We start from the raw sequence: 23,722 nt of genomic DNA on the forward strand, positions 1-23,722 counted from the left end.
AAACGGCCATATATAGACACAGACCGTGCAAGTCTGTCCAGTACTGGCCTTAGTTCGATATTTAATGTTATTTTCTGATTCTATATCCTCTGTGTTTATCCCACACTTCTTTGAACTCAGTCAGTTTTACTCTCCACCACCTCTCTCGGGAGCGCATTCCAGGCATCCACTACCCTCTCTGTAAAATAGAATTTCCTAACATTGCCCCTGAATCTACCACCCCTCAACCTCAAGTTATGTCCTCTGGTTTTACCATTTTCCTTTTTCTGGAAAAGATTTTGTTCTATGTTAATACCCTTCAAGTATTTGAACGTCTGAATCATATCTCCCCTGTCTCTCCTTTCCTCTAGGGTATACATATTCAGGGCTTCCAGTCTCTCCTCATACGTTTTCTGGCGCAAGCCTCCTATCATTTTCGTCGCCCTCCTCTAGACCGCCTCAAGTCTTCTTACATCCTTCGCCAGATACGGTCTCCAAAACTGAACACAATACTCCAAGTGGGGCCTTACCAATGACCTGTACAGGGGCATCAACACCTTCTTCCTTCTACTGACTACACCTCTCTTTATACAACCCAGCATCCTTCTGGCAGCAGCCACTGCCTTGTCACACTGTTTTTTCGCCTTTAGATCTTTGGACACTATAACCCCAAGGTCCCTCTCCCCGTCCGTGCATATCAGCTTCTCTCCTCCCAGCATATACGGTTCCTTCCTATTATTAGTCCCCAAATGCATTACTCTGCATTTCTTTGCATTGAATTTTAGTTGCCAGGCATTAGACCATTCCTCTAACTTTTGCAGATCCTTTTTCATATTTTCCACTCCCTCTTCGGTGTCTACTCTGTTACAAATCTTGGTATCATCTGCAAAGAGGCACACTTTTCCTTCTAACCCTTCAGCAATGTCACTCACAAACATATTGAACAGGATTGGCCCCAGCACCGATCCCTGAGGGACTCCACTACTCACCTTTCCTTCCTTCGAGCGACTTCCATTAACCACCACCCTCTGTCCGACAGCCAGTTTCTGACCCAGTTCACCACTTTGGGTCCTAACTTCAGCCCTTCAAGTTTGTTCAACAGCCTCCTATGAGGAACTGTATCAAAGGCTTTGCTGAAATCCAAGTAAATTACATCTAGCATATGTCCTCGATCCAGCTCTCTGGTCATCTAATCAAAAAATTCAATCAGGTTCGTTTGGTACGATTTACCTTTTGTAAAGCCATGTTGCCTCGGATCCTGTAACCCAGGGGTGCCCACACTTTATGGGCTTGCGAGCTACTTTTATAATGACTAAGTCAAAATGATCTACCAACAATAAAATTTTTAAAAAACACAAAGCACACTGAAAGGCAGAGAAAATGTTAATTATTCATATTCCGGGTTTTTTCAAAGAGGTCACGGCAGATGACTCTATGCAATGTCACCTCAGTAACAAAATACAAAAATAGACAAATACACCCCTCCCTTTTTACTAAACCACAATAGTAGGTTTTAGCACAGGGAGTTACGCTGAATGCCTCGCGCTGCTCTCAATGCTCATAGGCTCCCTGCGCTAAAAAATGCTATTGCGGTTTACTAAAAGGGAGCCATAGTGCAAAATATAGACAGCAGATATAAATTCTCAAAACAGACACATTTTGATCACTAAATTGAAAATAAAATCATTTTTCCTACCTTTGCTGTTTGGTTATTTCATGAGTCTCTGGTTGCACTTTCTTCTTCTGACTGTGCATCGAATCTTTCTTCCTTTCTTTCAGCCTCCTGTATGTTTCCTCTCCTCCAGACCTCATTCTCTCCCCCAACTTTTTCTTTCTGTCTCCCTGTTCCCCCTTCTTTCTGTCTCCCTGTCTGCCCCCTTTCTTTCTTTCTCCGTGCCCTCCCCCAAGCCACTCGGTTTGCTGCCACCGCCATCAGGGAACAGCCCCCAAGCCACCGCCGTCCCAAGCTTTCCCTGCAGAAGCGTCGCGCTGACCAGCATTCCGCTCCCTGACGTCAATTCTGACATAGGAGAGGAAGTTCCGGGAAAACAAGGCATTTCTCCTCATTCCATCCAGCCTGAGCCCCATCTCTCCTTGATCCAGCATTTCCCTTCTGTGTTTGTCAGAATTACCATTCCACCTATTTTCCAGCATCACCCTTCTTTATGTCCATCTCACCTATATCCCTATCTCACCACTTTTTCAGAATCTTCATTTGTCTCTGTCCTTGTCTTTACCCCATGTTCACCATTTGCCCTTTCAATGTCTTGATCTCCCCCCACACACTTTCTCAGCATTACTTCTATGTCTCTATTTCACCTCCTCTTCATGTCCCCTCTGTATCTCTATCCTTATTCAGTAGGTCCTGCTTACCCTTTCTCTTCTTTGTGTCACTATCTCCATTTTCAGCTTTCCCCCCTTTTCTTTTGTTACTGCACCCTGTAGCCAGAATCTTTCCACCCTCCCTCCACTCCGGCCCAGCCCAGTATGAAATATTTCCTTTTGTTTCCCTCCCCTCTCTCTTTCTCTCTCTCTTCTCCTCCCTCACCCACGAGTCCTGCATCTGGCCCTCTCCCTTCTACCTGCACATGGCAACATCCCCCCTGCTCCGCGGCTCTCTTCAGCAACTCGTCAGCAGCGGTGATCAAGACAAGCTACCAACATCGAGGCCTTCCCTCTACGAGTCCTGTTTTGTGGAAAAAGGAAGTTGAAACAAGTGGGACTCGCAGAGGGTAGGCCCCGACATCAGAAGCTTGTGTCGATCGCTGCTGCTGAGTTGCCGAAGAGAGCCGCGGAGCAGGGGGTGTGCCAGGAAGCAGGAAGAAGGGAGAGGGAGATAGGAAGGCTGTAGAAGCTCCGGAGCATGACACCGACCCCGGCCAGGATGATTTCTTTTTCAGGCGTGCAGCTTACAAGTTCGGCGTCGCAGCGGGAAATAGCCATGCTGAGCAGTGAGCTCAGCACGTACACAGATGAAAGCCTTGCTTGCTGATTGGTCCGGCGGCACGGCAGGGCGGGACCGCCGGACCAATCAGCAAGCAAGGCTTTCATCTGTGTACGTGCTGAGCTCACTGCTCAGCATGGCTATTTCCCGCCGGGACGCCGGACTTGTAAGCAGCACGCCTGCATCGCCAGAATTTAGGTAGGCTGTTTTCATCCCCGTGGGAGTCCCGTGGGCCAGGGGGTGTCCCCGTGGGAGTCCCGTGGGTCAGGGGGGCATCCCCGTGGGAGTCCCGTGGACCAGGGGGGGAACCCGCGGGATCCCCGTTCCCGTGCAGACCTCTAATTTGGTGGCGATGTTAGTTGTACTAGGAGAAACAATTTCTTGCTGTCCATTGTTTTGCTTCCTAGTTTGCTGGCGTAATAGTTTCTCTTGGTTTCAGATATGTTGTCCTTGTATTTTATTGCTACTCTCCAACGTGCTCTGGTGTTTTCCTCAAATTTAATGGCTTCCTGCACATATCCCTCCTTATATAATGACTCACTTGTAAAAAGTGGGTAAAACCAGCTGCTTCCAGACCATAATGTTCCCTCAAGTTCCAAATTCCTTCAGAGTTCTCCGTTCTGTAGTCACTTGATCCCTTTGCTTCTCACCCGTGAAACTCCAGTGAAACATAATCCCAGGCACAAATTTTGGATTATGTCAAATGGCGATGAGCCCAAAATAGCAATTGTATCCCTCATGTTGTTCAAGATATCCAGTGTTAATTGGGTGATTGGGTTCCTACTTACACTCCTTTGTAGGGGCCTAGCAGAGTACAACCTATACTTTGTCCTAACATTTTCTATTATAATTTGATCCAGAACTTTTTTTCACTTTCCGTTCGATATGCTACAAATGCCTGGCGTGGCGTTGCCCAGTTACAGTCCCCTATGTGCGGGATAGAGAATGACATGGAGACAAATTCCCCGTCCCTGCAGGATCTATCTCCATCCCCATCCTGTCCCCATAAATTCTGACCTCATCTGCACAAACCTTGAACACTTATGATTTTAAAGTGTTTGAGGCTTCTGCAGATGAGGACAGAGCTTGCAGGGATGGGACAGGGATGGAGAAAGATCCCAAGAGAACAGGGACAAATTTGTCTCCATATCATTCTCTAGCACTGATGGACAGCAAGACCCTCATGGTCTCATTTGTGTTCATCACACGAGTCAAACAATCAAAATTATTTTTATAACGATGGCCCACTGCTGCTAATAGATGAGGAGAAAAAAAGTGGAACCAGGCCCTGGACTTTCAGGAGTATAAAATATTAAAGTTTATTGGTGTTGCAAAACAAATTAAAAATACAATGTCATAAAAATCAGACAGATGTCAACAATTAGAAAACATAAAAATTGTAATGTCTATGAAGTGAACAGACCCTACACGTTCCGTGTTTTGGCAATGAATTGCCTTCCTCAGGTGTCCTTAGCACAGTGGGGTAAAAATCAGGCAGCATCGTGCCGGAGAAAGTCTTTTAAAAATTCCCAGCGAGAGCAAGATGGCCGCGGTGCAGTGAGGACGCTCACTATCGGTTCTCCTGCTTTAACCATTTTCCTCAAGAGTCGGGTTAATTTTCTTTAGCTCAACATGCCGAAAAGAAGGGGAAGAGCGGCTGCCACAGCCCGGCAGGCTGAACTTACCCCCGGAAGACAGGAGACGATCCTGAGCTTCTTTTCTTCTTCACCCTGGGGCGAACCGGCTGAGCCGAGGCCGAGGGAAGTCTTGGCCATCGGGAGTGATATTTCACTTAGCCCCGCAGGACCTGAGCCTCCCCAACAGCTGCAAGACCAGGGAACTACGGCGGCTCTGAAGGGACAGGAAAGATCCACCCCGAGAGAGCTGGAGGGCTCACCGTTATCCCTGGTTGCTCAGGCAGAGACTTCAGCGTTGGAGAAGGCAGAGTTGGCATCAGAGGTTGGGGGACAAATTCCATCGGTCCCCCCACTGGTAAGGCCAACTGAATTCACTCTGGAATCCATCTGGACTGCTTTAGACTCATTATACAAATTATGTGCAGGAACTCTTCCTTTGGTAAATGCACATAATATAAGGATTAACTCTATGCAGGAGGAAATAAAATCTCAGGGGGAAAAGATGGACTGCCTGGATCAACGGGTTCAAGGCATTCAATTAACACAGACTACTTTAATGAAGGACAAATTGCTATTAGTTAGGAAAGTAGAAAACTTGGAAAATTATACTAAAATGTTGAATTTAAGATTACTAAACTTTCCTAAAACTTTAGCAATGACGCCCAAAGATTTATTCTACAAATTTTTGAAAGAGATATTTAAATACCCTGAGAATGGTTTTCCTCCATTACACTAAGTTTATTACCTTCCAGTTTCAAAGAAGGCTTCTAAAACTGAGGCTTCAATAAATTTAAGCCTTATGGATGTTACGAAAATTTTGGAAACCTCAGAGGATGAAGTCATCTCATATTCTACACTTCTGGTGACATTTGTTTTTCAGCAAGATAAAGAGGCACTTCTTGGGCTGTTTTTTAGGCTTAAGGAGGTGACCTTTATGGACTCTAAGATTTCTATGTTTCCGGATGTATCTAAATTAACTTAATCCCGAAGGAAAGAGTTCCTGGAAATGAGACAATTTGTATTGTCCTTGGGGGCTAAGTTTCAACTCAGATATCCCTGCAAATGTTTGATCTTGTTGGATCAACATTCATATATTTTTTTTGATCCCCCCCAACTATGATTTTTTCTTGAGGCTAAAGGGGTAACGCTGTCCAGTGCTCCCACAGTGGAATAAGGTCTAGTTTTCATTTATTTGAAGAAGTAACACTGCATTTTTGTATTATAAAAATTCTGTATAATATAAGACCCTACTAATGTGAATTGCTTTTCCAATAATGTGGACTTTTGTTTGAGAGATGATTGATACTGTAATGGAAGTTGTTTAGTTTTCCTCTTTTCTTTTTCTTTTTAATTAATGTGTTTAATCTCTCTCTCCTATATACATACTGTATGAATGTATATTTATAAAATTAAATAAATAATAATTAAAAAAAAAAAAAAATTCCCAGCTACGGTGTGGGAACTTTTTAAAGACTTGTTCTGGAACAACTAATGCTGTCAGTGGATTCGCCCAACAGTAAACCCCACGATGCTGCCTGATTTTTAGCCCACTGTGCTAAGAACATTACAATTTTTATGTTTTATAACTGTTGGCATCTGTCTGATTTTTATGACATTGTGTTATTGTTTTGCAACACCAATAAACTTTGATATTTTATACTGCTTAAAGTCCAGGATCTGGTTCCACTTTTTCTCCTCATCCATTGACTTTTGTGGTACCAAGGTCCCTTGCTGTGGGTAGTAGGACCGCCATTAGGGCTTAGACCACCTCACAGTATCGTTTGTTTCTCATTCTACGCTGCTAATAAACATGCAAATTAATCCGTTACCCAGTGAGAGCAGGATCTGATAGTTCTCCTCCATCACCTCCCTGTAGAGCTCCTTCTGCTCTTCATTTAAATATTCCCACTCCTCCTGGGAGAAAGAGATAAAGATGTCCTCTAATGTCACCGGCATCTGAAACGGAAACCAGAAACACACTCAGCCTCTTCTAGCACTTCCAGAAAGAGGCCTCCCAGGATTGATGCTCATTGGGATGGAGGGAAATGTACTGGATGTACCTAATTTACATTCCCAGAGCAGTTCTGTTTGAGAAGAGCTGCCAGTGCTGGGGCTGAGTGAGGCTGATGTTTCTGGGTTTAAATAGTTCACAGCCACCTAACACACAATCCCAGAGTATCTCTCAAGGGCAGATGTACAGAATTGACCTTCACATAACCCACAGTCCCAGGGTAGTTGTGTTTGAGAAGAGCTGCCAGTGCTGGGGCTGAGTGAGGCAGAGGGAGATGCTTTGGGGTGGATAGAGAGGATTTCAATCCCAGAGGAGGGTTCTGGGCACTGAAGGGTTTCTGGGTTGGTCTCTCTCCTTTCAACAAGACCCACCTGGGCAGAAGCTCCTGCAGCCATTTCCCAGGATCAGGCTTTGCCTCTTGCAGTGATCGGGAACCGGAAGTTTCGGCTCAATAGCAGGAAGAAGAAAAGACTCGTTTCTTGGAGCATGATGACATCACCAAAGGGGCGGTGCTTGAAGCCCAGGGATTTCTACCCCTTTTAAGAGCTGATTGGTCAGAATGTTGTTGGGGGGTGGAAGAGAAGTGGAAGGTTCCACCCACTAGCTCTGAGAGGAGGATTTTCAGCTCCTGGCACTCATTGGTCAGAATGGTGCAGTTAGTGGCTTCCCGTGAAGCTCCGCCCCTTTTGCGACGTTCTCGAATTTGGTGAGAAGCCGAGTTTAGGCCTGACAGTTGGGAGGCTGGTGACGTCACAAGGGAGAAGGGCGGAGCTTGCTCTGTCCCTTGTAGTGCTGATTGGTCAGAATGGTCCCTTGGGCGGGAAGAGAGTGGAAGGGTCCGCCCCCTGGAACGGAGAAGGCATTTGTTCAAAACGTCCGTGGGAGCGGGAAGAGGAGGGGGCGGAGCTTCGTGGTCATTGTTACCTACACCCAACACTACATATGTCCCCTCCTGCTTTCAAATCTGAAATGTCTGCTGCCTTTGCTGTATCTTCACTGCCTGTTGAAAGACTCCATATGTTGTATCTCACGCTGTATCCCGGATTTCAACACATTTCCAGCTCTCTTCGGCGTGTTATTATCTTGTGCTGGAGCCTCAAGTGGCCACTTTCTCTCAGCTTCTGCTCTTCTCTCTCCTCCCAGCCCAGGGAAATGGCTGCAGGAGCTTCTGTTCTGGCAGGGGGAGGGGAGGGGTCTTGGAATGAGGTAGTTTGGAGAATTAAGGAGACTTTTGTAGGGTCTGGGAGACTTTGCCCTGTTTCTCCACTCCTGAAGGAAACTCGTTGGTTACCATATTTTTATCAAGCCATGTTTAAAAGATGTTGGTTCTGACACACACAGGCTTTTACTGAGGTTTTTTCAAGTACAGTGGTGCCTCGCATAACGAACGCCTCGCACAGCGAACGCTGCGCACAACGAACTTCATGTCTTGCTTCCTACAACGAACTTTGTTTCACACAACGAAGTCGCCCGAGCTGCATCCTTCCGCGCAGGCACTGCGCTTAACTGCCCTCTCTCCGCCTGGCTCCCTGTGCAGTGGCGGACCGTTGGCTCGCAGGGGCCCAGCGCCTACTGCTGATACGTTGGGGGGGCGGAGCTACTCTCGCCGCTTCCCCGATGCTAGAAAAAAAAAAAAATGAACAGTTAAGTCCCAGTTTTTGCCGCTGAGACTCTGCCCTCTCTCACTGTAAAATTAGACTCTACTTAGTCTGTCTTTAAATTTAAAAAATGTGTGTTGTTTTAAAAAACAATTATGTTTTTAGATGTATCTAAATAAAAATAATAACAAAAAATTTATCTTTTTTTATGTCATCTTAGCATATTTTATGCTACAGAACGAATTATTTTTTTTAACATGTATTGTTATGGGAAAACGCGTTTCACATAACGAACTTTTCGCATAACAAACTTGCTCCTGGAACGAATTAAGTTCGTTGTGTGAGGCACCACTGTACTTGGGATCCCTTACCATCCCACTTTAAGATCTTAGACACAGGATGAGATGGTTCTGGATCCTACAAGAGAATCAGCTTCCTTTATAGGTCTCCAGCCATGTGGAATTCTCTGCCCCCGCATTTACGGTTAGAATGCCATCTAGATTGAACTCACATTTATTCTTTAGCATTTGGGGGGTTCTGATATTATGGTAGACTTTTATACATACTGTAGCTATGAGATCTAATCTAATCTAATCTAAACCTTAAGTTTATATACTGCATCATCTCCATGAGAATAGAGCTCGACACGGTTTACAAGAACTTAAAATAGTAGGTAGAGAAGAAGAAAAAGGATTACATGAACTTATGTGTAGAAGGGGGGAGAGAAAGGGGGGCAGGATAGAGTTACAATTTGCTGAAAAGCCAGGTTTTCAGTTGTTTGCGGAATAACTGAAGGGAGCTCAGGTTCCGCAACGGGGTGGTGAGGTCGTTCCACAGACCTGTGATTTTGAAAAGAAGGGATTTTCCCAGTTTGCCTGCATAATGAATGCCGCGTGGAGAGGGGAAGGCTAGTTTATGCCTTTGGGCAGTTCTGGAGGAGTCGGGACTGGAGGAGTTGAAAGACAGTGGGATAAGAGGAGGGAGGATTCCGTGAATGATCTTGAAAGCCAGGCAGGAACATTTGAAATGGATTCTGGAGATTATTGGGAGCCAGTGAAGTTTGGCAAGGAGTGGGGAAGCATGGTCAGATTTGCGTCCTGAGAAGATCAGTTTGGCTGCAGTATTCTGGATTAGCTGGAGTCTTAGAATACTTTTTTTTGATAGATTTAAGTAGATGGCATTGCAGTAATCCAGTTTGGAGAGGATGATGGATTGGACAAGGATGGCAAAGTGTTGTTGGCTGAAGTAGGATCTAGCTTTCCTCAGCATGTGAAGGCTGAAAAAGCATGATTTTGCCAAGGAGTTGAGGTGGTCATTGAGGGAGAGAGAGGAATCGATAGTGATACCAAGGACCTTGCATGAGAATTCGAGCTGTAGTGTATCGCCTACTGGTTCCTGTGTCGTCATTGTTTCATCTTTTGTGTTAATGATTACATTGTAGTAAATTATTATTGTAAACTGTGCCATTTGGTCCCTAATAGAAGGGCAATATATCAAGTATAATTAATAAAAACTACCGAGTGCACGAAATCTCCTAATTGGGAGCATTTCCTAATGAAGATCCTAAAAATAACCATGACCAGATACTGAAGTTGGGAAAAGCATCCTTCAGAAGAAAAATCTAAGATTGAACTTCAGCATGTTTTGAGCAGGAGGAGAGGCTGCCGAAGGCTTAAACCACGCCAAGTGTGCCAGCCGCTGGTATTCCCTGGCACTTAACCAGGCAAGAATGCTGAATATGTTTGTTTATTCATTGTAGCCCAAGAAAGAGAATAATTCCATCAATTACATAACAGAAAAGGGTCATACATAATAATAATAATAATAACTTTATTTTTCTGTACTGCTATAGTCAAAATGACTTCTAGGCGGTTCACATAGAAAGAAGGCTGGACAGTCAGCGAATTATAGAGTGTATGAAGAAAGAAGTTACATAATACGTTGGGAGAAGGATAGGACATAGGACCAAGTGATTGCTGCTCTGCTCCAGCCGTCCTTAAAAATTTTAAGAAAGAGCTTTCAGAAACAAATGAGACTTAAGGTTAACTTTGAATTGACCTAATGAGAATTCATAACGAAGCCTCAGGGGCAAAGCCTTCCCCAAAGTGGGGTAAGAAAGAGAAAAGCACTGTTTCTTGTAGAGTCCCAATAAGCCCGGGAAAGAGATGAAATGGTCATCAGATGGTCATTGACAGAACGATGTATTCTCCTTGGAACGTAGGATATAATTTCCTTTGCCAGATAGTCCAGATTCCCCTCTCTAACTGCTCTGAAGGTCAGAATCTGGATCTTGAAATATTTTCCATATGCAATAGGCAGCCAGTGTAATTGGGAGAATAATGGGGGTCACTTGATCATGCCTTCAGGCTCTGCATAGGAAACACGCAGCGGCCCATCAGGTCCAGGACCTGTATAGTAATCCTCTATCTATACCTCTCTATCCCTTTTCCTTCAGGAAATCATCCAATCCCTTCTTGAACCCCAAAACTGTACTCTGTCCTATCATGCCCTCTGGAAGCGCATTCCAGGTGTCCACCACCCTCTGGGTGAAGAAGAACTTCCTAGCATTGGTTTTGAATCTGTCCCCTTTTAATTTTTCCGAATGCCCTCTCGTTCTTGTAGTCTTCGAAAGTTTGACGAATCTGTCCCTCTCCACTTTCTCTATGCCCTTCATGATCTTGTAAGTCTCTATCATATCCCCTCTAAGTCTCCAGGGAAAAGAGCCCCAGTTTCTCCAATCTTTCAGCTTATGAAAGGTTTTTCATACCCTTTATCAAGCGTGTCGCTCTCTTCTGAACCCTGTCGAGTATCACCATATCCTTCTTTAGGTACGGTGACCAATATTGGATGCAGTACTCCAGATGCGGGCGCACCATTGCCCGATACAATGGCAGGATAACTTCTTTCGTTCTGGTTGTAATACCCTTCTTGATTATTCCTAGCATTCTATTCGCTTTCTTAGCGGCCACTGCGCACTGTGCCGACGGCTTCATTGTCTTGTCCACTATTACCCCCAAGTCCCTTTCTTGGGTACTCTCACTCAATGACAGCCCTCCCATCGTGTAGCTGTATCTCGGATTTCTGTTTCCTACGTGCAAACTTTTACATTTCTCTACATTAAACTTCATTTGCCATCTCGTTGCCCACTCCCCTAGTTTGTTCAGGTCCCTTTGTAAATCTTCGCAGTCTTCTATAGTCCTAGCCCCATTAAATAGTTTGGTGTTGTCTGCAAATTTTATTACTTCGCACTTCATCCCTGTTTCTAGATTATTTATAAATGTGATTGAATAGCAGCGGTCCAAGCACCGACCCCTGCAGAACACCACTCGTGACCCTCTTCCAGTCCAAATAGTGGCCCTTCACTCCTACCCTCTGCTTCCTACCTGCCAACCAATTCCTGATCCATCTGTGTACGTCTCCTTCCACCCCATGGTTCTTCAGTTTCCGAAGTAGGCGTTCATGGGGTACCTTGTCAAAGGCTTTTTGGAAGTCTAAGTATACGATGTCTATGGGGTCCCCTTTGTCCATCCGTTTGTTAATTCCTTCGAAGAAGTGCAATAAGTTTGTTAGGCACGATCTTCCCTTGCAGAAGCCATGTTGACTTGTTATCATAAGTTTATTCCTTTCTAGATGCTCCTCGATGCTATCTTTTATCAGTGCTTCCGCCATTTTCTCCGGGACTGAGGTCAGACTTACCGGTCTGTAGTTCCCCGGGTCACCTCTCGATCCCTTTAGCAAGTAGCGATGACATGTTTGGGTCACGTCACCCGCACTCAGGAAAGTCCATTTGGCAACATTCAAGACTAAAAAAGAGGAGCAGAGCAGCAATCACAAGTAAATGGTCCCTCATACAAGCAACAGTAGCAGCGCTGACCATCCCAGCACGATCCAGGTGGTGGTGGAGTCAGGTCAGACCCTGAAATGACGCTGATGTACAGTGGTGCTACCCACATAGCTAACTGGGCAAGTAACACCACTTAAATCCCGGTCCTGTGACCAGTTAGCCATGTGGACACTGCACTGAATACCAGCTGTATCCACAAAACTTCCAGCCGTCACCCGGATATGGCTCAGTATTGACTATCTGGAACTAATGTAGTTCTAAGTTATCAGCTTTATAGAAAAAGCTCACTGCCTTCGGCTGAATATTTACCCCAAACAATTCCACAATTAACCCTTTATTTGGCTTTGTTGCTCTTGTTCAACATCATAGGTACTTAAAAACATCTTTTCACCATCTGCCAATGAAAGGGTTAATACAAGCAGAGTCTCATCCCCTTCTGGGATATGGCTTTTGAACTACTTTCTGAAATTTTGCATAGTCTCCAGGGAGTGCTCTCTTACATATGTCACTTAAATTTCCTAAGCTTGCTTTTCATATATTTACCGCCAGATTCATCCCCCGATTAGGCGACAATTTCTCTGTAAACTGCATTTTATTTTTGGCATGTCTAAGTTGATATCACTCTTCCTTAGGAAGTTTGGGACCCTTATCTAAAATGGATGGACGTTCTTCTGAGTCATGCTAAGATTTTTTTCATGCCTACCTTGTCTACGATCAGGGGGGGAGGGGGTGATAGTCCTCTGGTTTTAAATAATTTTATCTTGTACTGAAGAACTACTGTACAATATTGATGAATTGGGTGAGTTTATACTCCTGTTTCTATGTTGATCTGTATTGTTTATTGTATTGCTTTTTTTTAAATTAAAAAAGGTTAATACAAGCAGGAATAAAATTAATTACACTTAAGAAAAGCTTTATCAAAGATTTTATATTATATCTAAGAATGCACAAAATAATCCAAATGGGAAAGAAACAGTTTACATCTTTATATTATGATAAAACTTTTTTTTTTTTTATCATCAAACAGGGTTAAACTTTCTTCAGAGGATCCATGAGAGTGAGATGCAATTTACATGTCCAGAATGTGGCAAAAGTTTTAATTGCCAATCAAATTTAAGAAGCCATGAGAAGATTCATACCAGAAAGAGACTGTATACCTGTCCAGAATGTGGGAAAAGCTTTAGTCAGCAGTCGACTTTAAAAATGCACAAGAGGATTCATACTGGAGAGAAACTATATATCTGTTCAGAATGTGGGAAAAGCTTTAGTCAGCAGTCAACTTTGAAAATGCACAAGAGGATTCATACTTGAGAAAAACCATATAAGAACATAAGAGCATAAGCATAAGAACATAAGCAGTGCCTCCGCCGGGTCACACCATAGGTCCATCCTGCCCAGCAGTCCGCTCCCGCGGCGGCCCAAACAGGTCACGACCTGTCTGAATCACCAGAAGGGGCCCCCTTGCCACCTTGGTTTCCCATTGAAGTCCTATCTTCCCATCGAAGTCCTAACCCTCCGGTCTTGCACATGCACGACCTGGTTGGGTTTCTATACTTATTACCTGGTTAGCTTTCTATACTTGTGCTACATCCCAGCACCTCTCTCAGTATCCCATGATCCCTTTATCCCTCAGTAATCCGTCCAATCCCTGTTTGAATCCCTGTACCGTACTCTGCCTGATCACTTCCTCCGGTAGCGCATTCCAAGTGTCCACGACCCTTTGGGTGAAAAAAATCTTCCTTGCATTTGTTTTGAACCTATCTCCCTTCAGTTTCTCCGAATGCCCCCTCATACCTGTTGTCCCCTTCAGTCTGAAGAATCTGTCCCTATCCACCCTCTCTATGCCCCTCATGATCTTGAAGGTCTCTATCATATCTCCCCTGAGCCTCCTTTTTTCTAGAGAGAAGAGCCCCAGCCTATCCAACCTCTCGGCGTATGGGCAGTGTTCCAGCCCTCTTACCAGTTTCGTTGCTCTCCTTTGGACTCTCTCAAGTACTGCCATGTCGTTCCTGAGGTACGGCGACCAATATTGAATGCAGTATTCCAGATGCGGACGCACCATCGCTCGATACAATGGCATGATGACTTCCCGTGTCCTAGTTGTTATGCCCCTCTTTATGATGCTCAGCATCCTGTTGGCTTTTTTCGAGGCTGCTACGCACTGTGCAGATGGCTTCAGTGATGCATCCACCAGCACACCCAAGTCTCTTTCAAGTCTGCTGTCTCCCAACAATGCCCCCCCCAATTTGTAGTTGAACAACGGGTTCTTTTTCCCTATATGCATGACCTTGCATTTTTCCACGTTAAAGCGCATTTGCCATTTGTTTGCCCAGTCTTCCAGCTTGTCCAGGTCCCTTTGCAGGTCCTCACACTCCTCCCTGGACCTAACTCTGCCACACAGTTTAGTATCGTCTGCAAATTTTATAACCTCGCACTTTGTCTCCTTTTCCAGGTCATTGATAAATATGTTGAAGAGTAACGGCCCCAGCACCGATCCCTGTGGCACACCGCTCGTGACTCCCCGCCAGTCAGAATATTGGCCCTTTACTCTGACCCTCTGCAGTCTACCCTCTGCAGACAACCAGTGCTTGATCCATCTGTGCACATCCCCTCCCACCCCGTGGTTCCACAGCTTCCTAAGCAGCCTTTCATGTGGCACCTTGTCGAAAGCCTTTTGAAAATCGAGGTAAAATGATGTCTATGGGTTCCCCATTGTCCACCCGACTGCTTATTCCCTCAAAGAAGTACAGAAGGTTCGTTAGGCACGACCTTCCCTTACAGAATCCGTGCTGGCTTGTTCTCAGTAGGCCATTTCTCTCGATGTGCTCGCAAATGCCGTCCTTGATCATAGCTTCCACCATCTTCCCTATAATTGAAGTCAGGCTCACCGGCCTGTAGTTCCTGGGGTCACCCCTCGATCCCTTCTTGAAGATAGGTGTGACATTCGCCAATTTCCAGTCCTCTGGTACCTCACCAGTTTTCAAGGATAGATTGCAAACATGCTGGATTGTGCCCGCTATTTCTTGTCTTAGTTCCTTCAGAACCCTTGGGTGGATCCCGTCCGGGCTCGGTGATTTACCGCATTTTAACCTGTCTATCTGTTTGAGGACATCCTCCTTACTTACCTCTATGTGCTCCAATTTTTCGGCCTGTTCCCCACTCATGAGCTCCTCTGAGTCCGGTATATTAGATGTGTCTTCGCTCGTGAAAACCGACGAGAAGAACGTGTTCAACCTCTCAGCTACCTCTTTATCCTCCTTAATCACTCCCTTCCTATCTCCATCGTCCAACGGCCCCACCTCCTCTCTCGCTGGTCGCTTCCCCTTTACGTAACTGAAGAATGCCTTGAAGTTTTTCGCCTCCCTGGCCAGCCCCTCTTCGTATTCCCCTTTCGCTTTTCTAACCTCTCGGTGGCATTCCTTTTGGCATTTCCTGTGCGCCTGGTGATTTTCCTCCGTTGAGTCCTTTTTCCATCTCCGGAAGGATACTTTTTTATCATTTATTGCCCTCTTTACTTCAGTTGACATCCAAACCGGGTCCTTTGATCGCTTATTCTTGCAGCCTTTCCTGAAACTGGGGACGTACATTCATTGTGCTTCCTGCAGGGTGTCCCTGAATAGGGTCCAGGCGCTTCCCACAGTCTCCATCCTAAAGATGTTTCTGAGCTTCCTCCCCACCATTTCCCTCATAGCAACATAGTTCCCTTTCTTGAAGTTGAGCGCAGTTGTTGCGGTCCTCCTTACTATGGGTGTCCCCCTTTCTAATGTGAATCTGATCGCGTTGTGATCACTGTTGCCTAGTGGTCCTCCCACTTCTACCCCTCTTGCAGGCCCCCCTAATCCGTTTAGGATGAGGTCAAGAGTAGCACCCCCTCGTGTCGGTTCTTTGACTAGTTGCTCCATGAAGCAGTCCCTCACAGCTTCTACAAATCCTATTTCCCTAGTGCAGTTGGAGTGACCCGTACTCCAGTCTATTCCCGGGTAGTTGAAGTCCCCCATCACTGTTACACTTCCAGTCCTGCATTCCTGTCTCAGTTCCGCTTCCAAGTCGTGTCCGACTCCTTCTGGCGTACCAGGTGGGCGATAGTACAGCCCCAGTTTTATGCCTGCACCCTTGTTTCTCGGCAATTTGACCCATAGCGATTCCAGCCCCTCTGCCTTCGTTGCCATATCCATCCCGACCGAGTGGATAGAGTCCTTTATATATAGTGCTATGCCTCCCCCCTTCTTGTGGGTCCTGTCCCTCCTGTAGAGCTTGTACCCCGGCAGCGCCACATCCCATTGATTTTCCTCTGTCCACCAGGTTTCAGCAATTCCAATTATATCTAGGTCCTCCCCCTTGGCCACGACTTCTAGTTCACCCATCTTGGCCACGAGGCTTCTTGCATTTGCGTATAAGCACCGCAGGTCCAGTAGGTCCCGTCGTTTTTCCTCCACCTCTGCATTTACCTGGGCCGCCTGCCCTTGGATTTCGGGCAGTTCTCCCGTTCCCTGTGCTTCTGCTTTGCCCTCAGCCTTTACCCTCTTAGCTTTCAGCTTCCCCACATTCCCGCCACCCCACTTCCCCGCTTTTCCTCTGGGTTTTCTAGCCCTACCGGCCCCCTCCTGGGCTATCATCCCTTGAGCCTCTGTTTGATCCCCCTCGCCTTGTGGTACCTCTATATTGCCCTCAGCTTTCGCCCTCGTGCCACCCAGTCCCCCTGTGTCTCCATGCCCCTTAGTCTTCTCCCAGCAAGCTCCCTTTACCTGATGTTTCCCTCGCTGTCTGATCATAAGATCCTCCGGTCCCTCTGCTTCCTCCCTGCAGTTCAGCATCTGTTCTGGATACTGTTGTCAGAAGCGTCAACATCAGATCAGTTGTCGGCTTTCCCCCTCTCCTCAGTTTAAAGCCCTCTCGATCTCCTTCCTCACATTGGCTGCCAGTAGTCTAGTTCCCGCTGTGCTCAGGTGCAGGCCGTCCCGCCGGTAGAGCTTGCTCTTTCCCCAGAAGGACGTCCAGTTCCTCACAAAGTGGAAGCCCTCCTCCTGGCACCATCTCCTCAACCATGCATTCACAGCCTGGAGGTCTGCCTGGAGGGGAAATCCTGAAAACCCGACTGGACTGCGGCCCTCGAGGACCGACATTGGACACCCCTGGTTTAGTGTCATCTGCAAAAGTAATCACCTCATTCGTCGTTCCAATTTCCAGATCATTTAAAAATAAGTTAAATAGCACCAGACCCCTGCAGCACTCCACTGTTTACTCTCTTCCATTGAGAAAAATTAACGATTTAATACTACACTCTGTTTTCTATCTGATAACCAATTCCTAATCCACAACTGAACTTTGCCACCTATCCCATGACACTTTAATTTTCTCAGGAGCCTCTCGTGAGGAACTTTATCAAAAAGCTTTCTGAAAATCTAGATACGGTACACTATATCAACCTGCTCACCTTTATCCACATGTTTATTCACACCTTCAAAGAAGTCAAGCAAATTGATGAGGCAAGATCTCCCTTGGCTGAACCCATGCTGACTTTGCCTCATTAAATCATGTTTGTCTACATGTTCCACAATTTATTTTTTTATCTTTGTTGCCACCATTTTGCCCGCACTGAAGTCAGGCTTATCAGTCTGTAATTTCTCAAATCTACTCTTGAGCCCTTTATATAGAAACATGATGGCAGATAAAGGCCACTTGGCCCATCCAGTCTGCCTAGTCACATCATCCACTATTTCCTCCTCTCCCATGCTTTTTTTTTTCTGTCTGATTTATTGTGTATGTTCTTTTGTGAACCACCCAAAATTTTGCATAGTGCGGTATAGAAATATATAAATATCTGACCCTTCTTCTGGATTTGGCTGGTTTCGAACCAAGCCATTCCTCTTTCCTTTTGTGAGATGTAGTGGATTTCACCTGACTCCAAATATGACTCTTAATTAGCACTCCAAACTCTCTGAGGAAGGGACCACCTTAAGCACAACTGAGGTTCAGGAGATTTAAGGAAGGCAACTTCTGGTTTTACTGTAGGCAAATTTCTCTGACTCCATTTCTACCATGATGTACTTCTCAAACACTTCCAGGAAAAATTGATTAATCTTACCATGCTGATGTAGTTTTGAAAGTTTTTTGTAATATCGCTGTCTGTATACAATCTCTTCCTCTGTAAACTGCTCTGAACTGGAAGGCACCACTTTCGAATAGCTGTGCAGCACCCGCAGGCAGGTACTCACCCCTGGGCCACCATTGCTGAGTGCTCGTTTATCGGGGCAGTGCTCGGTTTACGAGACAAAAGTTTGCTGAGTGTTTTGCTTGTCTTGCAAAACACTCGCAAACCGGTGCACTCGTAAACCGAGGTACCACTGTATAACATATCAATCCGAGTATACAACCCATGGACTGGGGAATAATAGGTATAATTCTTCCCCTGCCAATTCCGTAACCTCCACCCGTCTACAATGTTAAGAACATCCATAAAATGCCATAGCCGCTGCAACAGGACTACAATCAAGACAGGCAGTCCAGTCATCAAAGGGATCCAGGGGATGGCCACGGTCCTCGTGGGAGGGAGAACCAGGACGGAGTACAGAGGTCTCTGTACAGACCAAGGCCATACCAACGACGATGACTACAGTCTCCACACAGACGGAAGCGACGGATCAGCTAGATGGAAGCCTTTTGCAGGAGCTGAGGAGCCTGAGAGAGGAGGTTAAGCGATTAAGAAGCATCCGAGACGACGAAGCCTTCATCGACGGAGTCATCCAGGAGCTGTCCCAGATCACTGAACGGGAACCTGACAAGACCATCCTCGTGACACCCAAAGCGACCAAACCTGCAACCTTGAGACCAACAATTGGAATACAGGAAGAGGCTGGAGATGCTGACTCCTGGCAGCTGGTAACTTCCTTCACAGGCAAACGCAGAAAACCTTCCTCTTATTCTGTCTCTTTCTCTTACATACTTGGGCTGATCATATTTAATATTTATATCGATGACCAGGAGGAAGGAACTTCCAGTGCCAGTGAGATCCAGTGAGAACTTCCAGTGCCAAGTTTGCAGATGACATAAAGCTATGCCGGGAAATCAGATCGCAGGAGGATAGCGAGGAACTCCAGAGCGACTTGTACCAGTTAGAGAAATGGGCAGGGAAATGGCAGATGAAGTTCAACGTGGAGAAATGCAAAGTAATGCATTTGGGCAGTAAGAATAAGGAACACTAATATAGAATGTCAGGTGCAACTCTGGGTAAGAGCGAACAAGAAAAGGACCTGGGTGTACTGATAGATAGGACCCTGAAGCCGTCAGCACAATATGCGGCGGCAGCAAAGAAAGCAAATAGAATGTTGGGCATGATAAAGAAGGGAATCACGAGCAGATTGGAGAGGGTCATTATGCCGCTTTATAGAGCAATGGTCAGACTGCGTCCAACATTGGTCTCCCAACCTAAAGAAGGATATAAAACTGCTGGAGAGGGTGCAGAGGCGAGCAACAAAGCTGGTAAAGGGTATGGAGAAACTGGAATACGAGGATCGACTTATGAGACTGGGATTGTTCTCCCTTGAGAAAAGGAGACTGCGAGGGGATATGATCGAGAGACCTTCAAAATACTGAAAGGAATTGACAAAATAGAGCAGAAAAAACTATTTACATTGCCCAATTTGACACGGACAAGAGGACACGGAATGAAGCTGAGAGGGGACAAGTTCAGAATGAATATCAGAAAGTTCTGCTTCACGCAGAGAGTGGTGGACACCTGGAATGCTCTCCCCGAAGAGGTTATTGTGGAATCGACCGTCCTAGGATTTAAAAGCAAACTAGATGCACATCTCCTTATGAGAGGCATAGAAGGATATGGGTGACTACAAATTATGCCAGTTATACACCTGGGAGGGCCTCTGCATGTGCGGATCTCCGGACTTGATGGACCGAAGGTCTGATCTGGAGAAGGCGCTTCTTATGTTATGTTCTTATGTTTGTCAGCCGTAAGCCCGAAGTCATAATGCCATTGTATAGATCTATTGTGAGACCCCATCTGAAATACTGTGTACAATTTTGGAGGCCACATTACCGCAAAGATGTGCTGACACTTGAGTCGGTCCAGCGAATGGCAACCCGGATGGTCTCGGGGCTCAAGGATCTCCCATATGAGGAACGGCTGCATAGGTTGCAGCTGTACTCACTCGAGGAACGCAGAGAGAGGGGAGACATGATCGAGACATTCAAATATCTCACGGGCCGTATTGAGGTGGAAGAGGATATCTTCTTTTTCAAAGGTCCCAAGGCAACAAGAGGGCATCCGTGGAAAATCAGGGACGGGAAATTGCATGATGACACCAGGAAATACTTCTTCACCGAAAGGGTGGTTGATTGCTGAAATAGTCTTCCACTGCAGGTAACTGAGGCCAGCAGCGTGCCTGATTTTAAGACAAAATAGGATTGTCATGTGGGATCTCTTCACAGAGAAAGGTAGGAGAGGGTCATTGGTGGGGGTAGACTGGATGGGCAGTGGCCCTTATCTGCCATCAGTTTCTATGTTTCTATCCCCCTTCAATCGATCCCCCCCCGAACTCGTGGAATCCCAGTGAGGATTTGCAACTAAACTAAAATCCCCCCCCCCCCCACCAACACAGGCCCTTTCTTCACCTGCAGTACTTTGGCCAAAACCTCATCCAAATACGGACCCTGCCTAGTATTAGGGGCATACAAATTAACCAAGGTAACCACTCTCCATTAATCTGCCCCATCCAAATTATCCACCGCCCCCCTCATCCCTCCATTCCTTCTCTGGGACAGTCTTGAGATGTTTCTTAAACAGGATACCCAGCCCCGCTTTTTCCCGTTCCTTCTTGTTGGAAGCCCACACTCTATAGGGATACTCTCTATATTGTATCAGTTTCTCCTCCACTTTCACAAAATGTGTCTGTTGAACAAAACCAACATCAATACGAAGCCTCTGTAACTCTTTCAAGAGCAATTGTCTCTTACGAGACATATTAAGACCCTTTACATTTGAACTACCCACCCGCAACTTGTCACATCCCATAACAACAACCTGGCAGCCCGCCCCATCCTCCCCATAGTCCCCGAATCCAAAGCCCTCCAACCTCCCCTCCCCACCCAATCCTCGCCCTCCAACTCCTGAATCCCTTCATGACTTTGTGCGACCCCACCACATCCCATGGTCCCCTCATCCTTCCCCCCTCCCACCATGTCCCCCATCATGCATCAACCCTCACTCAACCTCTAGCAAGCTCTTCATTCTGTCCGAATGAAATGCAGTCTCAAGATGGCCAAAATCAGCCAGTCAGGATCCAGCACCGCTCACTCGCCCTCTCATCAGGTAGGGGGGTCCATCTCCACTGCTCCCAGTAGGCTCTACGATATCCCGGCCGCCTGTATCTGGTCTCCGAGACTTGGGCCCGCTCTCTCTCCATCAAAATTTTGCCTACTGCTGCAACCCCTGCCGTCCTGGAGTCATCTCCTCTACACTGATAAGGCCCTCCTTACGCAGCAACTTTCCCGCCTTTCTTGTGGACTCCATCGATAGTAATAAGGATCCAAATGGAAACAGCCATCTATATCTAAGGCTTTTCTGCTTCAGGACCAATACAATCGGACGAAACTTCCTTCTGCGTTGCAAAGTAATGGCAGAGAAGTCTTGAAACACCTGAACCTTATGCGTCTTCCACTCAAATATGCACAAATCCTGGGCCTTACGCACCATCCAATCCTTGTCTGCATATTTAGGGAGACACGCAATAATGTTCCTGGGGTACTCGTTGCGCTTAGGCCCCAATGAGCAATGGGCCCTGTGGTGAGCTCTCCTTCCTCATCCGAGGAAAAGATTGTACTGTAGATCTGCACAACCCTTACCGCATCAGAGTAAGGCGTGGATTCCGGCACCCCACAGATGCGAACATTGTTCCGGCGGGACCTGTTTTCCAGGTTCTCCACCCAGTTATAGCAGTCCTGCCAGTCTTTCTGAGCCACCTCAAATGCCCCACTCAGATCATGGACCACCGCTTCCTGCTCCCTGAGGCACTTCTCCGTCTCCTGAACTCTCCTAATGAAGTCCCCAGCACTCTCTTAATCTCCTACACCGCATCTTTGATTTTTTCCCTTCATGCCGGCCACCTCCTGCTTAATATCAGAGGCTCATTGTTGAAGGTCTGCCTTCGTCACCACTGCAGCCCATGTGCCTAAGGCCCCGCCCACAGGAGGGGCCTAAGGCTCCTGGGCCTATTCTGATTGGCCCAGGCGCCTTAGGCCCCACCAGTAGGTGGGGCTTTGGTACCACTGGGCCAATCCGGCCCCATTCTTCGGTGGCCTGCATGCCGGACGGACGGTTTGGCACCCGTCTGTCCGGCCAACGACAAAAAGGTACGGGGAAGGGAGGTGTGGGAGGGAGGTACGGGGAAGGGGGGTGGGGGGGTCATGGAGTCGTCCAGGGGGGGTCACGGGTCGACTGGGGGGGGCCGATCGGGGGTTCTGGGGTGGGCGGACATTGGGGGGAGGGGGGTTCATTGAGGGCAGGAGAGCCTGGGATCCCTCCTGCCCGTAATGTAGTGGGGGTAGGGGGGGTCGCCTGGGCCAGGAGGGCTTGGGCTCCCTCCTGGCCCGATCGAATCGGAGTGTAGGAGGGTCGCCTAGGCTAGGAGGGGTTGGGCTCCCTCCTGGTCCGAACGTGTCAGGGGTGTCACGGTTGGCTGGGGCAAGAGGGCTTGGGCTCCCTCTTGCCCCGATCGTGTAGGGGGGGTCTAGGCTGCCGCGGGGCAAGAGGGTTTGGGCTCCCTCTTGCCCCGATGTTGTCGGGAGGGGGGAGTCATGGTTTGCCATGGCAGGAGGGCTTGGCACCCTCCTGCCTGGATGGTTGTGGGGAGGGGGGGATTCTGTAACTGGTGTTGTTTTTGAAAGACACCGGTTACAGAATCCAGCTTTTAGGCGAAGGACTGGCTCCTCCTTCGCCTAAAAGCCCTTCTGTTGGACGTTTTTGGCTTAGGCGTTTTTTTGTTTCATTATGGCTTAAAAGTGTAGACGTGCTGTGGGGGTACTTTTAGACATAGTGGAGATTGGGCGTTTAGGCAGGGGAAGGCCATAATCAAAACATGGACATTTGTTTTGGTTATGGACACTTTCCCTGCTTCTGGGTTGAATGTTTAGGGACTTAGGCCAAAAGGGGACTTAGACGCTTTTTTAAATTATGCCCCTTTAATTGTACAGGAGCAGTTTCATCCAAGTGGAGCACCTGAAAATCAGTTCTCTATTTCCACCTGCTAGTAGATGTGTGCTATCCCACTAGTCTCTGGATTCATCTGCTGCTTGTTGCCAAGAAACAAGTATTTTCTGTAACATCGCTGTCTGTGTACAGTCTCTTCCTCTGTAAACCGCTCTGAACTGCTTATGGTATTGTGGTATACAAAATAAAGTTGTTGTTATTATTATTAATATTATTATTGAGCAAAAATTGCTGAGATAAAATATTAGTAAAGAATATTATAGGATACTAAAACTGATATTGAAGAGTAAATTAACATCACTGAATAAATTTATAGACTTTTAATTAACTGGAATTTTCTGCATTTTCATATTACAGCTTTGGTGTTGTAGATCTTTAAAAACTAGATGTATGAACAAGAAAACTCATCCATGCCCACGAGGTCATCTGTAAGTGTCAGTGTACACCTAGACTTGAATGTTACTAGATCTGATGGAGGAATGAGTCTCACA

At 46.5% G+C, this 23,722-nt stretch overlaps 1 protein-coding gene across 1 annotated transcript in view; it reads right to left on the bottom strand.

The window, feature by feature from the left end:
• Positions 1–7,680, bottom strand: part of LOC117355000 (gastrula zinc finger protein XlCGF28.1-like) — a gene marked incomplete at its 3' end in the record, with an annotated part of 33,750 nt that extends 26,070 nt beyond the window's left edge. Inside the window, exons 1-2 of the mRNA XM_033932955.1 lie at positions 6,943–7,680; positions 6,390–6,516 (exon numbers count right to left, since the gene is read on the bottom strand). Of these exons, the coding sequence (XP_033788846.1) occupies positions 6,390–6,516; positions 6,943–6,966 (151 nt within the window). The remainder of the gene's footprint in view (positions 1–6,389; positions 6,517–6,942) is intronic.
• Positions 7,681–23,722: the final 16,042 nt, after the last annotated feature.

This window comes from Geotrypetes seraphini, chromosome 2 (assembly GCF_902459505.1).
Source record: "Geotrypetes seraphini chromosome 2, aGeoSer1.1, whole genome shotgun sequence".
Taxonomy (NCBI): domain Eukaryota; kingdom Metazoa; phylum Chordata; class Amphibia; order Gymnophiona; family Dermophiidae; genus Geotrypetes; species Geotrypetes seraphini.